Source organism: Nymphaea colorata, chromosome 3, assembly GCF_008831285.2.
Source record: "Nymphaea colorata isolate Beijing-Zhang1983 chromosome 3, ASM883128v2, whole genome shotgun sequence".
NCBI classification, from domain to species: Eukaryota; Viridiplantae; Streptophyta; class Magnoliopsida; order Nymphaeales; family Nymphaeaceae; genus Nymphaea; species Nymphaea colorata.
This window is the reverse complement of record NC_045140.1, coordinates 15,271,796-15,290,192: the sequence shown is the minus strand read 5'-3', so window position 1 is coordinate 15,290,192 and position 18,397 is coordinate 15,271,796. Positions and strand designations below refer to the sequence as shown.

The 18,397-nt window shown below is 40.4% G+C and overlaps 2 protein-coding genes across 2 annotated transcripts; one reads left to right on the top strand and one right to left on the bottom strand.

The window, feature by feature from the left end:
• The first annotated feature begins 5,329 nt into the window (after window positions 1-5,329).
• On the top strand, window positions 5,330-10,275 carry LOC116251452 (nucleotide-sugar uncharacterized transporter 2-like). The gene is made up of 7 exons (XM_031625739.2): window positions 5,330-5,853; window positions 7,232-7,383; window positions 7,518-7,726; window positions 7,815-7,908; window positions 8,092-8,258; window positions 8,482-8,652; window positions 9,307-10,275. Exons 1-7 carry the CDS (start codon window positions 5,763-5,765, stop codon window positions 9,575-9,577), a joined length of 1,155 nt encoding a protein of 384 aa, XP_031481599.1. The 5' UTR covers window positions 5,330-5,762; the 3' UTR covers window positions 9,578-10,275.
• Window positions 10,276-13,357: 3,082 nt separating this feature from the next.
• LOC116249564 (auxin efflux carrier component 2) lies at window positions 13,358-17,809 on the bottom strand. The gene is made up of 6 exons (XM_031622691.2): window positions 16,471-17,809; window positions 15,859-16,165; window positions 15,491-15,576; window positions 14,347-14,504; window positions 14,149-14,225; window positions 13,358-13,940 (listed from the first exon to the last, which is right to left on the bottom strand). Exons 1-6 carry the CDS (start codon window positions 17,636-17,638, stop codon window positions 13,874-13,876), a joined length of 1,863 nt encoding a protein of 620 aa, XP_031478551.1. The 5' UTR covers window positions 17,639-17,809; the 3' UTR covers window positions 13,358-13,873.
• Window positions 17,810-18,397: the final 588 nt, after the last annotated feature.

Sequence of the window (18,397 nt, the reverse complement as noted above, 5' to 3'; positions counted from 1 at the left end):
GACATCCATGGCTTACTTACAGAAATAGATTTTTGACTCTCCCTCCTGTTTGATTGCAGAAACACCATGAGGGCCTTGTGATCCGATGTCTGTCTAACAGACGACTCTTGCTTGCGGCAACCATTTATTTGTCCAATCCATCCTCTATTAACAAAAGCTATATCAATTAAGCTTTGAACCAGGCTCCCTTCTTTTCTTCTATTGCTTCATGTGAAACTGCTATCTTACCAATTCACACCTGTTAATAAAGCTTTTAAAAGAATTACAAGAGCTAAGAATTGGGAGGCAAGCCCGATTTATCAGAAGCTTTCCTGACTGCAGTGAAGTATCCAACGATGACTATTGGCGCCTGTTCTACAAGAAGAATATCTCCAAGTTGAAGGAGACAATAATTTCCTTTGTCTACTATCACTAGGAAGATAAACTCCTACTATGATGATTTTTACATTGAATTCCTCAGCAAAGAATGAGCTTATCACCCACCATCTGGAAACCGAAAAAATCTGTCCAGCTTCAAATAGTTGTCCTCCCAAAAACACACAATTCTAGCTATACCCTCAACACATTCAGCATTTGTTTTAGGAGTGGAGCCACATATAAGGGAGGGAAAGCAAACTCTTCATGACTTTGTCAAAATACTTCCCATAAATTATAAAGATGATATTCTTGTCACTCTCCAATATGTACATGTATGTGCCTTCTTCGACTCTAATTTTCAATCTGCATAATCAAATCTGACCCAAAGAGAGAGAGAAAAAAAAAAAGAATCAGTTCTGATTATTTGTCGGTATCAGATTACGTGTGTGGTTTCATAACTGAATCGGAATCTAAGTCTGATATTTGGTTGACATTTGATTACAATCTGACTCAACTACATATAAGCGTCATTCACGGTCAACCGATGCATCATCCACAGCGTCATCCTCTTGTTGTATTGTAGCCATAACTCCGTCACTACCCCGCACACAACCTTTTTAACTTTTTTTATCTTTTAAGATATTGGCAATGTCATGTTAAACAAAAGTTCTTATCAGTTTTGTTGAAGGATTCATCCGAATGCTCAGTATTGAGTTTTTTCGAATTCACATCTGAATCGTATGTAATTGACAAACCCTTTCATGACTTAGGTAGGGTTTGGACTATATCCTAAAGCAAGTCGTTTTTTGTTAATACTTGATTTCTTAATCAGTTTTGGCCGTCACCCGAACATCTTAAATTGGCGTTTTCGAGGTAAAATGACCAATCCACTATTTTAGGGCCATTTTTAAGATCATGAGATAGCTTTTTAGTGAGTTGTTTGATGTTGTATAATAAGGAGAAATATTTCAAAAGAAAGAGAGACCCACCTATGACTACTTTTACACTACGATTAATATAGCTGAAATCCACTGTTTAAACAAACTGTGAATTCCTGGTCGAATCCTTACATGTTAAAAAACATGAATATGAAATCCAACCTGTTCTCACTCCTTGGTAATCAAAGCCCATCTACGCCAGGTGGTATAACGATGGCTGACAGAAATGGAACTTAATTAAGAAGGAAGTATTTTGATTCTACCCTTTATACTCTCCAACCTAATTTAACTTAACCGTGTATTTCATATATTAATTAATAAATTAATAACGTAATATACCGCGGGCAATTAAAATCTTCGTTTTCAAATTAAGAAACAGTAAGAAAAGCCGATTCAATTTTCCCAAGCAAAGTAATTGACTTACTTGTTATTATTACTCATGGACTTGTAAATGGCGTTTACTAATTTGTCAAGAATCAACTAGATGGAAGCTATAGTGCCATCGTAGCCGGAAGTGGAGTGTCTGCTAGATCTGGATCACAATTTATATCAATGAAACAAATAGTTGGGATACCTAAGGTGACACATTAGGAGCCTATATTCTTTTGCTTGTTTATCAATATTTTGAATTTATATGGCCGGTTGTCCAGTAGTAGGTCATGAGGAGGACGCGATGTATTAACTCAAGTGCAGTGCAGACTCTACCTTAAGCATCGATGCAGGTCTGAATTTTATCCATAAGGAGAAAGAGCGGAATTTTGGTTTTCATCTTGATGAAATATTCCTCCTACTTAGTAAAAAAAAGTAGCATCTGTGGGAATAGAACTTCCGTGCACCTGCAGCCATGTAGCTTTGAGTTCACTGGAGCTCATTTAAGATGTCCAGATTTTAAATGCAAAACATTATTATAAAAAAGAAGTATGTGAATAGATCAGATCCAGGTTTTTTTTTGGTCTTCTGAATTTAGCTGAACTGAATCTGATTGAAGTTTCATCCCATTGGTAGCTTTTAAGCACTGAACATCTACAATTGATGAATTGCAGAAAAAAGTTGACTCCCGTAGTCAGCTGTGAACCAATGACTCGAAGTCATCATTATCTCACTTTAAACCAGGAACCATCAACCCTGAAATCAAGGGCGTTTTGTCGATCTTCAAATCAGAAGCACGAAAATTTCGAGAGGTTGTGGCCCTTTAGCCACCTCTCTATTTCATGCTAGACCCTAACTCATTGCATGGTTTCACATGTCAGTGCATCTCCTCAACTATTATTATTAAACGCACTTGCAGTTCTTTCTTCTTTAACTGGTACGAAACCTGAAACTAAATCAGATCTCTACTGGTTGATGCTAATAAACTTGGACCCCTTAAACTATTGGCTTTCTTCAATTCGAATGCCTGAATTTAGAACGGTCGCTGATCTTGTCAGGTTGACAGATCTGTTCTTGGCAATTCCAACAGGATACATTGATACTAGCTGACATCACTTTCGGTAATAAGTATTAAAAAAAAAAAAAGTGAACGCTTCTTTGAATGATAGATGGACCATGACTGTGAGCAATTAACATCAGATCAACACTCAGCGTGCCGACCAGATTGGAGATCACAGAAGATGAACCGTCCAGCTTTAAGCTGAATTGCTGGATCTGGTGAGGGCAAATGCTGAACCCAAGTGTGGATTATATCCTTTAAGCTACTTTCTTGCATGTGCATCGATCGTTTTGCTAATTAACTAGCCACTGCTACCCGTCCCAACGTCACCTATCATTCAAAGTAATGATCAGCGTCATCTTTTTCTTATTAAGTAGAGAAAGTGATATCAATATTCTCTTCTAACACACATATTTGGTGGCTTCCATCTTCACCAGTATTTGGGCAGAGTTGAGTTTCATTATTTAGGAGCAGAGAGTAATGGGAAATAATTAATAGCTTCTCTTCCGACAGAAAATCTCTCAGGTTCGTCTCATCACCCAACGAAGCAGCTTCATTAAACAGCAAGGATGCGGTGGCCTCACAAAGCAGGCACATGGCCCTGTTTCATTAAGTCTATGAAAGTGACGAGTGGTGTGGGGAGTGCTGGAAGGAAAGGAAACCAACTGAGGGCAGGGGACCATCCATTTTTTGATCTGTACCATTCAACTCACACTTTCTCTCTTTCCTTAAACACTACTTTTGGGAAAAAGGATCTGATCATGGCTATATATATCTGATGGTTGCCATCCTGAGAATAGGAAATATTTCTTATTTCGCGCTTCACAGCATTTCCTAACACTTTGATATGTGCTTCTCCTTCTTATAAGATTTCCTCAGTTCTATTTCACATCATGGTAGCGATGCGCGAGAGTCTATAGTTCACGTCAGTAAAACAAGCGGCACAAACTGCAACCAAACTCAGTCGGTGATGGAAGAGACTGATGGCGCATTTGAATGAGTGGAAGACAAGGTCTGACTGATAGTGATTCGTAGAAGGGTACCGCCCGGAGACCATTACCGCTGTTTTTGAATCAGGAGTGACTGGTTGAGACGAATCTCATATCTTCTTGTACTCCACCGTTCTTAATAAAAGCTTTAAGATACCGAGAGCACACTTATGCTGCTTTCTCAACCTACAATTTTTCAGCTTTTCTTCTATTTTTCAGTTTTCTTTATAGATGAGAACACTTTAAAGTACTGGAGTCACTGGACCACTTCGTCCACTAATTATGAAAAAGGAAAACCTTTAGTGATCCCCGGCAACCATACTTTAGTACAAATCTCCCAACCATGCATTTAATTAAAAGGTTTCTTTTAATTGGTTGAGCACATCTTCTTGTCAAAGTTCACTTGACTATCTATCGAATAAGAAGGCCCACCGGCTCTCTAGTGGATATGAAGGTCGAAAATGTATGGGGGACATTGATGATGTGGGCCGACGCCACCAAGTTCAATGGATCGATCAGAGTTTGCCTTCCCAAATCGAATGATAGAACGTTTTGGGGTGTTCAGCAAACGTTTCAGGAGCAAATGAAAGAAGTTCTCGTTCGGTCGTCGAACAGTCAGAGAGGGAGAAGGAAGATGAAGGAGATGCTATGAGAGAGGACATATCGGTCTAGACTTATATGGAATACCAACTAGCAGAATCAGAGGATGAAAATTGCGACTGATGAACCGCAATTAAAGGAGAACTTTTTCTATTTGTTAGGTCTGGGGAATGGAGTTTCCGAGATGCTAACTGCGATCCCTGCACAATTACGTAGTCTCTGGTGTTGAAACCCTGGAAGAGGCGTACACACGTTATCGTTTATTCAATAGAGCTCGGGCCTTCACGCAAGAAAGTCCACAATGCAAAAAGTAGAGAAGACACAAGAAGAGAAATGAGATAGACAATGCCTTCTTTGGGCACGAAGGGAAAATGTTACCTATAGCAATTTTGTAATGAACAAAAACTTTTACGTCCTTTTGGTAGCGTTCATTTTAAATTGAAACACAAATCTCTTTTCTTTCCCAAAGTTGCAGACAACTCCGGAAACTTGATATATCTGTGAGACCCTTACCAACAAGCAAGTTCTCCGGCCACGTAGTTAAGAGTTTGCTAGGATGCGGGTTTCCAATTTTGAAGTTTCAACATAAATATCATTTTTTTCTGGATAAAGTGTGTCTTATACTAAGCTTAGATTAAAATGCAGGGACGGTACTGATAAATAAATGCAGGTAAAATATCTTTTTGTTTTTCTCTGTCAGATTAAAAATTCAAAGCTCTTCTTGCGGTCTGGAGTCAACTGACTTAATTCCCATGTCCATCGACTCCTTCTTTGTCGTTACTACCGCAGGATCCGGAGAAATTTTCGCCAAAGCGGATACTGATTACAAAGTGAGAGAGCATGTTTGTGTGTCTGTGTGTTTGCGCGCGCGCGCGCACTTGAATTTCTTCATTTTTTTCTGTCCTTGTTTTATAACATTCTCTCTACCAAAAAATAAAAATAGTCTGTTTTTTTTTTCCAATAAACAAGTAACCGAATAGTCAGAAAAACAAAATAAATATGCTTCCGTTCTTTCACAGCTGTCGGTGCTGATCCTTTTCTCGAACACTCGTCGCAATGGGTGTTTTTTTTTTTTTTTTCTGAAAACGGGTACAAACGAGAAACTGTTTCGATAAAATATTGCTGGAAGGTAAAGCAAAGCAGAGAGAGAGAGAGGGTTTCGATTTCCCTCTTGAACGCATGTGACATTCTTCATTTTTGATAGAGTGCCATCCTTCTCTTGCCACATTTTCCTTGTTATTCCCTCTTTTTGGGCCTTCTTCTTGGGGTTTTGTTACAGTCGCAAGAAACTTCAGTCCAGTCTGAAGTTGGTCTGATTTTGAGAGGTGGCAGGAGATGGAGGGTAGAACGATGGGTTGCTGCAGTTGGGCATGAGATCTTTTGGGAATCTGACATTCTTTCTTGTGGTGCTGCTTCTGCATTTCGCGTTTCCTGGTTGCTCTTTTCAGTATGCTTTGCAGTAGGAATATGATCAATTTCTTTATAAGAAAAGATGTTAGAAAGATACTCAAGCGTAAAGACAGTGATGCTGGTGAAAGAGGTGACATTTTACTCTCTCTCTCTCTCTCTCTTTCCCCACCTTTTCTTCCTTATAGGTGATTCCAATTTTGTGAATATGCTGTTCATTTTGTTAGATTTTTGGTTGTATGGGAAGAGTTTGTTTGCTTCGATAGGTTTGCTGATCCGGAATTCTTTGGACGTCTTGGTGGTTATTCATATACGAACTAGGGCTTTATTTGAAATCTGAGTGACAATCTTACTGCATTACAGCGCTCCAATCTGCAAGTCCTTTTACTTTGCAATCTTTTCTTTCTGTATAGTTGGTGGGTCTTCTTACGATTTGATGCTAGTGCACGAAAAAGGGTTTGGATTTTTTTTTTTTTTTTTTTTGGTGAAATGTGTGTCTGCAGTCAGAGATGGCATTCCAGATTAATCATTGTAAGGTGGTACCGGGATGGAGTTTTTCCTCTCCAAAATGAAGTAGATTGTAGCATGTTAAGGAAAGTGGCGTTATGAAAAGTTTGTCCATGCAACTCTTGTATGTTCTTCTTAGAACCATTAGGTTTCCTGAAGAGAGCACGTCTTCTTGCGTAATTTGGAAGCGATATATGTGGCTGTCATTTGAGCGAGAGGTTGAACGGCGTCCAATTCGGGAAATTGTTACATAATTCTTTATCTTTCTGAACAAAATACAGTTGGTCGTTTGACTCGTTTCCTCTGTGAATATGATTATAATCTCAGCTTAGACTCTCGACGGCTGCCCAGAAGAAAATTGCGTTGTTGCTTTTCTCTTTTGTGCTTATTTACTAATATTTCTAACAAAGAATTTTTTCCCCCTTCGTAAGCAAACAACATTATTGCTGTAGGATCTTTTGCTGAGATATTACGAAAGGCTTAGTAGAGATGTGGGAACTTTAGTTCTTAATATTTCTGAAATTTATCAAAGTGATAGTTAACAAAAGCAGTTGGAAGTTACTTGAAATCATTTGCAAATTCAAGTATATAATATTCCCTGCAGCTAAAGTTGTGATGGCCCTGAAAGGTTTATGCAATTTTTACATGCAGCAGTATAGTTTCTGGAAAGAATTGCGCCTTGGGTACTCCAATGGTGATACGTGTCACTTTAAAATTTTCTCTGATTAATAAAAATAGATGAAAATAGGGTAAATTTCAATGAAACACAAAACTGTGAAGCCGAATAATGGTGCAAAGCCAGATGATGTTGGCTATACGCTTCTGACATGCTCCTGCTTTTCTCAGGAAGTTGTGTGGCCAAATTAAACTTTTCATAACCTTAGTTCCTGCGTTCTTGCTTTTCCTTGTCAAGTTTATTATATTTTTCCGCAAGATCTGATTTCTAGCTATGGGACTGAAACCTAGTTTTCCTTTTAAATTTGCTTTCTGTATGCCCTTTTCAGGTCGTGCTCTTGAAGAGCTACGATCTTCACTTTTCAGCGAGCTCCGAACATCAGAAGGTGCAAGGCGTCAGCAACAAAGGATATGTGGGCCTACAGTGGCACTCACATTCAATTTCTTGGTCTCGGTCGGGATTATTATGGTCAACAAAATGGTGAGTATGACCTTGTGCATTGAAATCTTTCTTGTACCTTGATGCTTGTGAGTTAGTTCTGTACTTCTGTCAGGATGTCCCCATGCTTTATAAACTAAAATGTCAAATTTTAACCAATTTCGTTATTTCTTTAGGTCCTCAGCAAGGTTGGGTTCAATTATCCAATTTTTCTTACGTTCATCCACTATCTAGTCAGCTGGCTTTTTATGGCAACCCTAAATGTATTGTCGCTTCTCCCTGCTGCCCCTTCTGCAAAAACTACTCCATTGTCTTCCTTAGTTGCTCTAGGAACTGTCATGTCTCTCTCCAATGGCCTTGCTAATGTCAGCTTGAAGTATAATAGGTGAGCATTGGTTTTTATAATGAAATGGCTGAATTTCTTTTCATTATTAAGAATGCTTTTCCGAGCATTAATTGGGTTTGCATACCAGTGTGGGATTCTACCAGATGGCTAAGATTGCAGTGACTCCAACTATTGTGCTGGCAGAATTCATGGTGTTTAGAAAATGTGTTTCTTGCTCAAAGGTGATTACTATCTTATTTAATTTATGAAACAAGTTGGTGGTCCCCCTCTATATCCATGTGTCAACCCAAGTCCCTTGGATCATCTTGATCCTTGTGACAGGTTGGGTTTTGCGGCCTTTACTGCTTCTATTAATGTTTCTCTTGCGTTCAACATATTTGAGGAGTTCCCATTCTATCCTGCAGGTAATAGCACTCGCTTTCGTATCTATTGGTGTGGCTGTGGCAACTGTTACAGATTTGCAGTTCCATCTTTTTGGGGCTTGTATAGCATTAGCGTGGATAATTCCTAGTGCTGTCAACAAGATTCTTTGGTCCAGATTGCAGCAACAAGATAACTGGACTGCAATGGCGTAAGTTAAACATACTTCATGATGATGCTTAGTTTTCTCCCATAGACATTAATATGAACAGTTGGGTCATTTATGTAAAGTATTTGATAAGGGTTGCATCACTTGAAACATGTAAATGAAGTTCTTTTATTTGCTAACAATATGACTTTGATGAAAATTTGGCTGCTGAGTTCTAAATAATACAAGCTTCAGTCCGTATTTTGAGTAATTGTCTGTGAAACAGGTTAATGTGGAAGACAACACCAATAACTTTGCTTTCGTTGGTTGGCTTGATGCCTTGGCTTGATCCGCCTGGGGTGTTGTCATTCAATTGGAGCTACTCTAATACATCAGCTATATTGTTGTCTGCTGCATTAGGCTTCTTGCTGCAGTGGTCTGGTGCTTTGGCTCTTGGGTAAGAGTCGGAACACATATTTTAGGATTCCTAATTGTATTTTACGGATTCTGAATAGACATTTATGATTTTATCTTTGCTTGGAGAGACTTGTTCTTGTTTTTTAGACACTGGCTATCTCCTGATGTTATTTCATCCATGTTACCTTACGTATTCACCATGGTTGAGCTAGAAATCTAAGCTAGGTGGGCACCAAACAGCAAGACAAGTGGCAGAATATAAGGGGCTACATAAGAGTTGGTTGGGCAACTCCTATGGTAGGTTAGTACACTGTATAATTTTGAGAATTGTTACAGTGGTGACATTAAAATGTTTATAAATGTTAAATGGTAAATTTCAAATTTTCAAAAACATTTTTGGGGATTGGGTTTTTTTTTTTGGGGGGGTGGGGTGGTGGGGGGGGGGGGTGTGGTAGATCAAAGTCGCTGCAAGTTGCTTCAACCCTGGTGACTGGCCTGAGAAGGCGCTACTGGGTGGCTTCCTCTCTTGCTTCTCACTATTCACAAGGAAAATCAGACCAACTGCCACTGAATCGAAATTTTGCATAAACCTGATTCTCTTCATTTTTTCAGCTTATATTTGTTAGTCATTACCATGTCCTTTAGTATCTGATTTATCGACCTCTGAGGTGCCTTTATACGATGTTACTTGCAGGGCAACTTCTGCAACTACTCATGTTATTTTGGGACAATTCAAAACATGTGTCATTCTTCTTGGAGGATATCTTATTTTTCATTCTAACCCTGGGCCTGTAAGCATCTCTGGAGCCATCACCGCCCTTGGTGGTATGTCTGTGTATACCTATCTCAATGTGCATGAGGCTCATCAAGTGTCAGTCAAGTCTACTAGACAATTATCATTGAAATCCAAATTGAGCAAAGAAAATAGTCAGTGCTATGATCGGAATGATGAAGAATCTGTCTAGAACTCTGCTTTTTGGCCAGATTATCTTTTCTACTGCTAAGATGCTCCAACTTGAGGAACACGTCAATTTTATACTTTGGTGGCAACCCATCCTACAAAAAAAAAAAAAAAAAAAAAAAGAGGAACTTCTGGCAGCAAAATGAAAACAGCGGGACAGCAGCATGGCCAATAATATTCATGGGCAAGGCAGGCTGATGTTTACAATGGTCGGATTTCAGCGTGTCACATTAACTTATCACGTCTTTGTCTTAGCTGATCAATGAATGTACCGCTGTCACAATTGTGCAGGATTCCAGTCTCTTGGTGCTGTAGATAACAACCGGAGAGATTTTTTATTCCCTCATTTGGCATCAGCTTAAAGGCTATACAGTTGTTATTTAGAGTATTAATGAAATATTCTTCCATTGACAGAACAGTGCAGACTCCCAAAGCTTGAACTAGTTGTTTGTATGTACATTATGTACGCATGTTCATATGCATTCATGAGAACATGTACTAAGATCCTTCCCTTCACCGTATTTTCCATGGTCTGGGACGCAAGCCCAACTCTAATACAGATGGTATCGGCAGCTCCTGCTCCGTCAACATGTAAGATGCGTCTATTTCTGTTCGGATTTAGGACCATAAATTTGTTCAGAGTGTAAAGTTTATATGGCTTCGAATTACATTTACTATATGCATTTCCTGTCCCATGTCCAATTGAGTGTTTATTTATACATAAAGCTTTTAGCTTTCACATGAAAGTGAATCGCCTTATTTCTCATGGTTTTTCAATTTTTGAGACTTGGCAAATACAACAGTATCTGGATTCTTTCAGGGCCGGTCTTGTGTCACCTTTGCCGGAAGAAAGCACAAAAGGGTCAATATGATGAAAGCCTTGGACTGTAATCGAGATGGGTCACGTGAGTTTCAGCAAAGACTAAGGTATTTGTGAATTCTCCCATGGCTATCTTGAGTTCCCCCACCATTGCCTGATGAAACTTAAGTCGAATTTGAAGCCTCGGCTATTTTAGCAAAGGCGTAAAGGATTTATGAGCTCTTCCTAGACGGGCCTTGGGCCCCTGAGTCACCTCTGCCAGATAAATTCCAAAATGCCCATGTTATGAAACCTCCGAAGCATTCCCCGTCAGCAAGTTGAATTTCATGGTGAAGTGGAAAACTGCTTCATGTGATGCCACGGTAGAAGCACGAGTCTTCCATATAATTTAAATTTGAAATTTGGGTTGGCGTTAGCATGTGACATTCTTAATCACGAGCTATGAGATTTGGTCTTGTATGATGAGCCTAAGCATTTGGAAGGCTGATCGCTATGGTTTGACATCTAAGGCCTAAGTCCTCTATGTTGGAACCAACCTACGTAACGTGTCGTACATGTCTTCATCTGCCCTCTTCACCCTTCTTCAAGGCGAAGCTATTTGTCCTCCTAGTGACCTACATCGCTTTGGTATTTTGCTGCCGTTTTTCTACACAACAACGAAAGGATGGGAGAGAGAGAGAGAGAGAGAGAGAGGGAGGCACGTCTGTTAGGTTTATGTAGAAAAAAGTGCACTAAATATGCCTTCGTATGGCACTTCAAGACCATCTACTTGGCTTAAGGCCTTTAGATGAAAAATAGTTCAGTGTCTTGGAAACATCCTGTTTCAAACTAATAAGGGTCAACGTAAAAGCCCACTTGCCAATAAAAGTAGACAAAGAGGAAAAAGGCAAAAACTTGTCGACAAAGAGGTGGGAAAAAAAGAAAAAACGAACGGGAAGAGAATGCCGAACTGATTATCTTGGGTTTTCCATTATAAGGACGTCAGTTTCGGTACCTCGCAGGGATGATATCCGTGGAGTTCTTATGGTAAAAAAGCAAATGGGAAAGCAACTATGCAGAAGGGTTCCAAGACCGACCAGACGGATGCTGCTTTCAGCTTTTGGTTTTGTCTCTACTTGAGGTCATATCATATTCTCTCCAACACCTATATGAATAATATATCCAACAAGCCTACGATCTTGTCCCATCATATGATGTCATCTTTTTTGTCCATACCGATAAAAGTTACTCTAGTCATACAAGGGAACATGGAATGTGGCAATAATGAATTGGGAGTCCGGTTGATTCCAAATCTGCAGTCTATTGCTATTCATCTACCCTTTTGTAAATGAAAGCACTTGCTGCTTGTAACACCAACTAATTGTTTGGATAAATACGTCAAGCAACTGACCAGAAAAACTATGGTAGCCATGGCAGAGAAAAGGAAAGAGAGAGAGACCCAGAAATATCCGATAAATGTGTATCGAGGCAAGCAAACGTGCCTCTGCAGATTAGAAGTCCTCAGTGATCTGAAATCCCCTCGGATGTGAGAACCGACGGTTGCAAACGTAGTATAAAAGATTTCTTCGAGTTCAAAGAGAAGAAGTATACAGCTTGCGAAATGAACGACAATGGCCACTGAAATCAAACCATAACTCTGTCAAAATACATGGCATCAGTCCCCTAAGTCTATTGTCCCTAGCGAACGAATTCCGTTAAAAACTCCCAAAATATCAAAATATTTTCTTTTCTGATTACAGGTTTACAATGATAGAAGTCGTTGGTTTGCCAAGACTTTAATTTATTTTGGGGTGAACAAAGAAGGCGGACCAAAATCGCATTTGGGGTGAAACAGAGACTCGTTCAATTTATTGGATTGACAAACCTTAATTGCTGATTTGTTTTCAGGAACCGCTGGTTGCCTTTTCTTCGTGTTACATTACAAATGAGTGTACATAAAAATAGACTTGATGTAAAGGTTATAATTCAGTTGGGGAAACCCAATATACACATATGTACATACATTTCATGTTTTAAAGTTAATTGGTAGGTTGAAGAGACAACTTCATCCTACTTCCAATCTAAAACGTTATTATTCCTCTCGTACAAAGTCTAAATTATTTCATTTGATGTTTTCCTTCGCGTCAATAGGAAAGGTAGTATAAACTGTCGATCTTATAAGCTCCTTTCTTTTGAGATAGATTTCTAAGTAATATAATATGGCCCTCCATATAAATTTTCAGGGCCTTAAAAACTGTGTGAGCTACAACACTAAAGGTTGTTTTTTTATTACCACGGATCTCAAACAAGTAGATTTAAAATCTGTGGGGTTTACATCCTTCTCCCGCCTGCCCGATTGCAAATTCACACTTTTTGCCTGTGGATTTCAGATATCACATATTTGAGGTTTTGGATCTGAAATCCGCGTGGAATGGAATCAAACACACATTTGCTTGGGCCATTGGGGTCCAATTATTGAGTGGATCCTGGAAGGGCAGTTTCGTCCGTCGGCTGCTCAGTACGATCATATCCGATGAGGTGATGGCTAAATCTTGTCCTGAACAAATAGGTCCTTCTTCTTATGCAGGCTACGAGTGTCTCCCTTCAGACCTGAACACGAACAATCCCCAACCCTCTCGTTGTTCTAAATAATTTGCTAGAAAGTCGAAGATGTGGACGAAGAACCAGCCACCGATGATTGACTGATCGGGAAAGACGGACGTTCGCGGCATCCCGGCCCGTACCTCGTCTCTTCGAAGTCCTCTCCCCACGTGAGGATTGCCATGCATCATGCATGAACCAGAGGTCTCTTCTCTTTATTTACAATTTCGATCTAATGGGATCGAACTCTGTTGACCCTCTGATCCGATTTATGGATCACGGGATCCACCCATGTCCGTGTGGTCTGATTGTGGATCCCTCACCCTGGATTTTTACCCATATCCAAATCCAATTGACTGCGTACGGTACAGGCCTTCCAGAACTAACGTCCTCAGTATGAATTAAAAGAAAAACTGTGGTCATTTCCCTGCTTTGTCTCGGTTAGGCGTCTGCCGAAGCACGCACCCCAAGAAAGTTAAGTTACGGAGCCTCTAGTTTATCGCCACCATCGTTCTTTCCTCAGCATAGCATTGCAGTTGGAAAATATTATTTACGAGAGGCTGCGAAAAATATCATTTTGCCCCTCTTGGCCTCTAGCGACTTGATTCACATGCATGACCATTAAAAAACCAAATGGCATTAAAAAACTTGCTGCTGATTAAATTTAAAGGTGTTGTTGTTTGACATTGAATCTGCCATCTCTTTCACCGCTCCAGACCACGTGCAAAGAGCCAAAAGCGTAAAAATTGCATTCACTGGCCTCCTCCCTCCTCTTCCTCTTGCTGCAACTTTCTTGCATGCATCGGCGTTAGCCTCTGTTTCTCTGTCCTTTACCCCCTCGATCTTTTCACCTTTCCACTTTCTCTCTCTTCTTCTTTGAATGGTCCTTCGCTGCTGCTGCTACAGGCCAAGTAAGATGTAGTAGAGTATGGTTATGGGCAAAGCAATCAGCATACCAAAAATGACCCTGCACAGAAATTTTATTCACGAATTCTGTCGTTAGAAACATACATATCAATCAAAAGAGAGATAGAACAAGTGATCTGTTTCTCTCATTCATTTAAACTCGATGTTCACTAGCAGCATTAAACGGAAGATAGATACACCAATTTGTAGATTGTTGGGTTGCCTGAATTTCTGGTTGTTTTCTTTACTACATGAATAAATAAACTCACCCAGTGCTAAGGATGTCAGGGTGAAGACTGTACTCTTTTGCAAACACAAAGGGAACGATTCCTTGTGGGAGAGCTGCCTGCAGTCGAATGAAACCATTTAGTTATTAGAAGAGCTCATTTCTTTAGACAACCAGCATATGGTTAAGACAAGAAAACTTTATGCATGAGAGAGTGCACGAGAGAGGGAGAGAGACATACCTGAACAATGGCAACATGGAGGAGGACACCCCTGAGGCCAATGGAGATGGATGTGGCAGCCATGACCGCTGGGCCAGTTAGAAACCTGACAGCCATGGCGAAGGTTGCAGTCGCCCTCCCACACGCTATTATCTTTGGCTGCAACGCCATGAAGATACCTGCACCCCTTCTTTTATTAATGGATCACATTCACTTAATCATTCGTTCACGCACACACCCGCACACAAGCACGAATGACCATCCTACCGACTCTTTCTCTCTCTCTTACGTCCATCTAATCAAAGTCTCTCAAGAAAAGGCTCAAAAGGCTCCTTCTGACTCTCAAAAGTTTTCTTACTTAAGCCTCGAGTGGCAGTCTCTCAAAAAATTTGAAACTGATCTCTCTCCAGATATTCTTCCTCCACCAGTACTCTCTATTGGTTTTCTTTTAGTACCAACTACGTCAAAGGAAATCAACCACTCAAAATGCGAAAAGAAAAGCCTTTTTTTTTTTTCCTTTGACAACTCCTTCAAGTTTGAAAACAATAAATTCGACCTTTTCAAGAATGATGCATGCTTCAGTTAAATGTTTTGGGCGCTCTGCATATTCCTGCCTTAAGTAATTGTGATGATAATAAGCGAAACAATACAATAAATCCTTTAGGGAGCATCCCATGCGCTGCCCAAATTGTTCTCCGCACACGTTTTTTCTGAAAGTTTTTCACCTCATCCAGGTAGCCACCAAATACAGGAAAAAGTTGTGAAAATTTTCTCTTTTCAGGCAATTCTTAAAGCTTTTCTAAAATTTCTGTCGATACTTTGAGCCCTGCCAAACTTTCTCTTCCTGCAAAATTTCAGACGTATTTTGAAACATGTCATGCTATCAAATACTTTTCCGACACGTATTGATTGACAGCGAAGTTATTGTAAACCAAAAATATATAATTGAGGGGACTCGTTGGAAATCCTGAAATAACTTTTCAACATTAAGCTACAATTTTTTTTTTTTTTTTGGGAAAGAAACACGCCCTTAGGAGGCGTTGATCGATGGAGAAATAAGTGCGCTTTTTAAAGGGTTTATCTCTGCCTCACAACTTGTTATTAAATAGAGATTTTTTTACGAAGCCATGAAATCTTCCTGTTTTTTTCAGATATGGTGTCTTACCTAGACTGAACATAGCCATTCCTAGGCCTGCATCAGAAAGGATTGAAATGGATCCTTGTACGATCGTTGGCATTTTAATGTTCAACCTGCAACATATTTAAAAAATGTCGTTAAAATATTATATAGCCTCACTCTCTTTCTCTGGCTCATAGCCCATAAGCGCATAGCAGCTACAGCACTCGACTCTCCTGTAAGAGAAAGTGTAGTACCCTAAACAAGCAATCAATGGTAGATTGGGCATCAATCAAAAAGCTGAGAATTGACCACAATTAGAACGATGAAATACCCAAAAGCATTAATGTCCATTTATGGTATCCTTTTTTGCAATGAGCTTAATTCAGGTCAAAATGTTAAACCAATTTAATTACCTGTAGGCCACAAGGGACCAAGTCAAACCAAGGATGCTGGAATAGGTGTTTGGGTTTCTGATCAGCTTCCTCCACACCATAATGAGAATCAATCTTGTCATCACACTTGCTGGAGGCATCTGCGTGTTCTTGACCTTCTCCAGCCCAATCTCTGGATTCTTCTGCAGATCAACGCCATCTGCCATCTTTGCACGAGGACTGCAACTCCCCTCAATTTCCAGGTCTCTCTGCAAGCCATTCTCTCCATCTGCAACAGTCTTGCCGGCCGTCCCAAAACTTTCTCCTGAATCTTGCACTACTGAACTCACTGTGCAAAAAAAGACAACGAGATTATAATGATTTTAAAGGACCTCACAACACTTGGCCGGGTCAATTTAAAGCCTCCAACTAAAGGAGGGCTATTGTTTGACATCTATACAAGGACTTAATTTCTTGGTGGACAGGCGAAAATTAATAGAAAAGGGGTATAGTAAATGGTACACCTCCCCAGGCAGCAAGCTTCAGCACGTCCATTAAAACTCAGTCACACACAAAAAGTTCGAAAATTCTGAAGCTCTTTCACACACAAAAGAAGAAAAAGAAAACAGATGTTTTATTATGATGAGTTGTTACCTTTTGATTTCGAGTCAGTCAGAGCCCCAAAATCACTGGAACCACCTTTGTTCACTGCGTGGTGGAGATTTGCTTCAGAAACAGGAGAAGCACTCGAGCTCCAAACGAACATATGGAGCTCCTTAGGAGCAGGTTCACCAAACTTTCTATTTGGAGATCTCACCTGGAAATCACCGGACATCTTTCTCCTACCACCACCACTAAAGTCATTGCTTTTGTGAGACCTATGCTTCCCAAACCTCATCACATCCTCCTCAAAATTCGATGTCCTTGGGGTCGGCCCCTTCGAAGAGTTCACAGAGTATATGTCAGTCGTCTGGAAATTGGATTGGCGGGGACTCTGCAGAAACCCGCCTCCACTCCCAGGCATCTTCAGCATGTTATAGAAATCTGTGTGGTTGAAACTGGAACCTCTTGGCGTGGGCTCTCTCGATGATTGAAGAGAGTAGATCTCGACTCCTGTTAGGTTCGAGGCTCTCGGTGTTATCGAGCTGAGGCCGTGGTGATGCCTGTAGGCGGAGAGTGCAGACCTCGAGGACGATGACTTTCGAACAGTGACGTGAAGCTTGCCATCCTCTCCAATCTCTGCATCTGCTTGAAGGGCGTCCCTCCCATCCAGGGATACCACATCAGAATCCACCTTGAAGGAAGTAATGGAGCCGGCTGTCTCTGGAAACTGTTCCACGATCAGTATCTTGGCACCCCTATACTCGAACATGAACAGCATGAGGGTGTACCACACAAGGCTCTGCATCACCACAACCTGGACCATCAGGCTAGCGGAGAAATCGCCATACATGCCTCTCATCAGAGGGATGCCCATGACCAAGGTGTTGGGGAGAGTAGAGAGAGAGAAGATGGTGATCATCCAGTCCAGGCTGCCGTTCTTGCCGAACCAAACCCACAGGGTGAGGACCACCAAGATGGCTAGTTTCTGAAGAGAATCGGCGGTGATGAATTTGAAGTCCATGGCGTAGGGATTGTTGGTGGAGATGAAGTGGAACGATAGGAGGGGGACGGCGAAGACGGCGACGAACCTGTTTATGCCTGAGCATTGGTCGGGGGTGAAGATCTTCCACCATTTCACCGAGCCGTAGGCCAGGAACATGGCTACATAGAGAGGCACCACCGCTGCAAATACATTATAGATGTCTCCTCCGGTAATCATTTTTGCTACTCGGAGAGAGACAGAGGGAGAGAACGACTAGATTCTTTGCTCTCTCGGATACTTATGCATGCATGGCTGATAAAAGGAAAGGAAAAATAATCGAAAATCTGAAGGAAAGAAGAAGTGGCACAGAGAGAGAGAGAGTGGTGGAATAGGATGCCGTTCGAGGCTATCTGCCCCTTTGCTTTAAGAGCGCCGATGTTTTCATACAAATAATATATAAAGTAATTAAGAACATGAATCCCTTTTTAAAATAACAGTCGAGATCCAGAGATGCGTCCACATTATCAAGACAACCGTGCTCTTCTAGTCTTTTGACGTGGCTATCACCGTTTCATGATAATCATCATGGTGATGATCATCAGCATGATCATTAGTCATGGTTAGTATAAATCGGCGAGCAGTTATATCGCTCGTTATAATAAATCATTCTTTCTGGTGACCATTTTCCACCGTTACTTAGTTACGTATGTTCAAACTCGGAGCTAAGATTACAAGTGACTGGTCAAGTGACCATGCCGGTTCACTTATCTGGCAATTACTAATGAACTATATATATATATATATAATCTTACGACAATTACTAAATAAATTTGATAATTTGCCTCTGCCCAATTCGTTTTAATCGTTTGTATATGGATATTTATGTACAGCTACTGACAATCCTCCACCCGTGCAGCTAGCATATTAATGGTAATATGTAATCTTACTTCAAAATAGTTGGTCACTAGCCGTTGCAACTTTGAAAAATTCAAGCAT

What these genes read in the sequence shown, in the direction of transcription:
- LOC116251452 (XM_031625739.2), top strand. Translation starts at nt 5,763, where the DNA reads ATGCTTTGCAGTAGGAATATGATCAATTTCTTTATAAGAAAAGATGTT. An exon ending in CAGTGATGCTGGTGAAAGAG is followed by an intron (nt 5,854 to 7,231) that starts GTGACATTTTAC and finishes TGCCCTTTTCAG; the next exon opens with GTCGTGCTCTTGAAGAGCTA. An exon ending in TCTGGTGCTTTGGCTCTTGG is followed by an intron (nt 8,653 to 9,306) that starts GTAAGAGTCGGA and finishes TGTTACTTGCAG; the next exon opens with GGCAACTTCTGCAACTACTC.
- LOC116249564 (XM_031622691.2), bottom strand. Translation starts at nt 17,638, where the DNA reads ATGATTACCGGAGGAGACATCTATAATGTATTTGCAGCGGTGGTGCCT. An exon ending in AATGGCTATGTTCAGTCTAG is followed by an intron (nt 14,505 to 15,490) that starts GTAAGACACCAT and finishes GAAGGGGTGCAG; the next exon opens with GTATCTTCATGGCGTTGCAG. An exon ending in CCTGACATCCTTAGCACTGG is followed by an intron (nt 13,941 to 14,148) that starts GTGAGTTTATTT and finishes ATTTCTGTGCAG; the next exon opens with GGTCATTTTTGGTATGCTGA.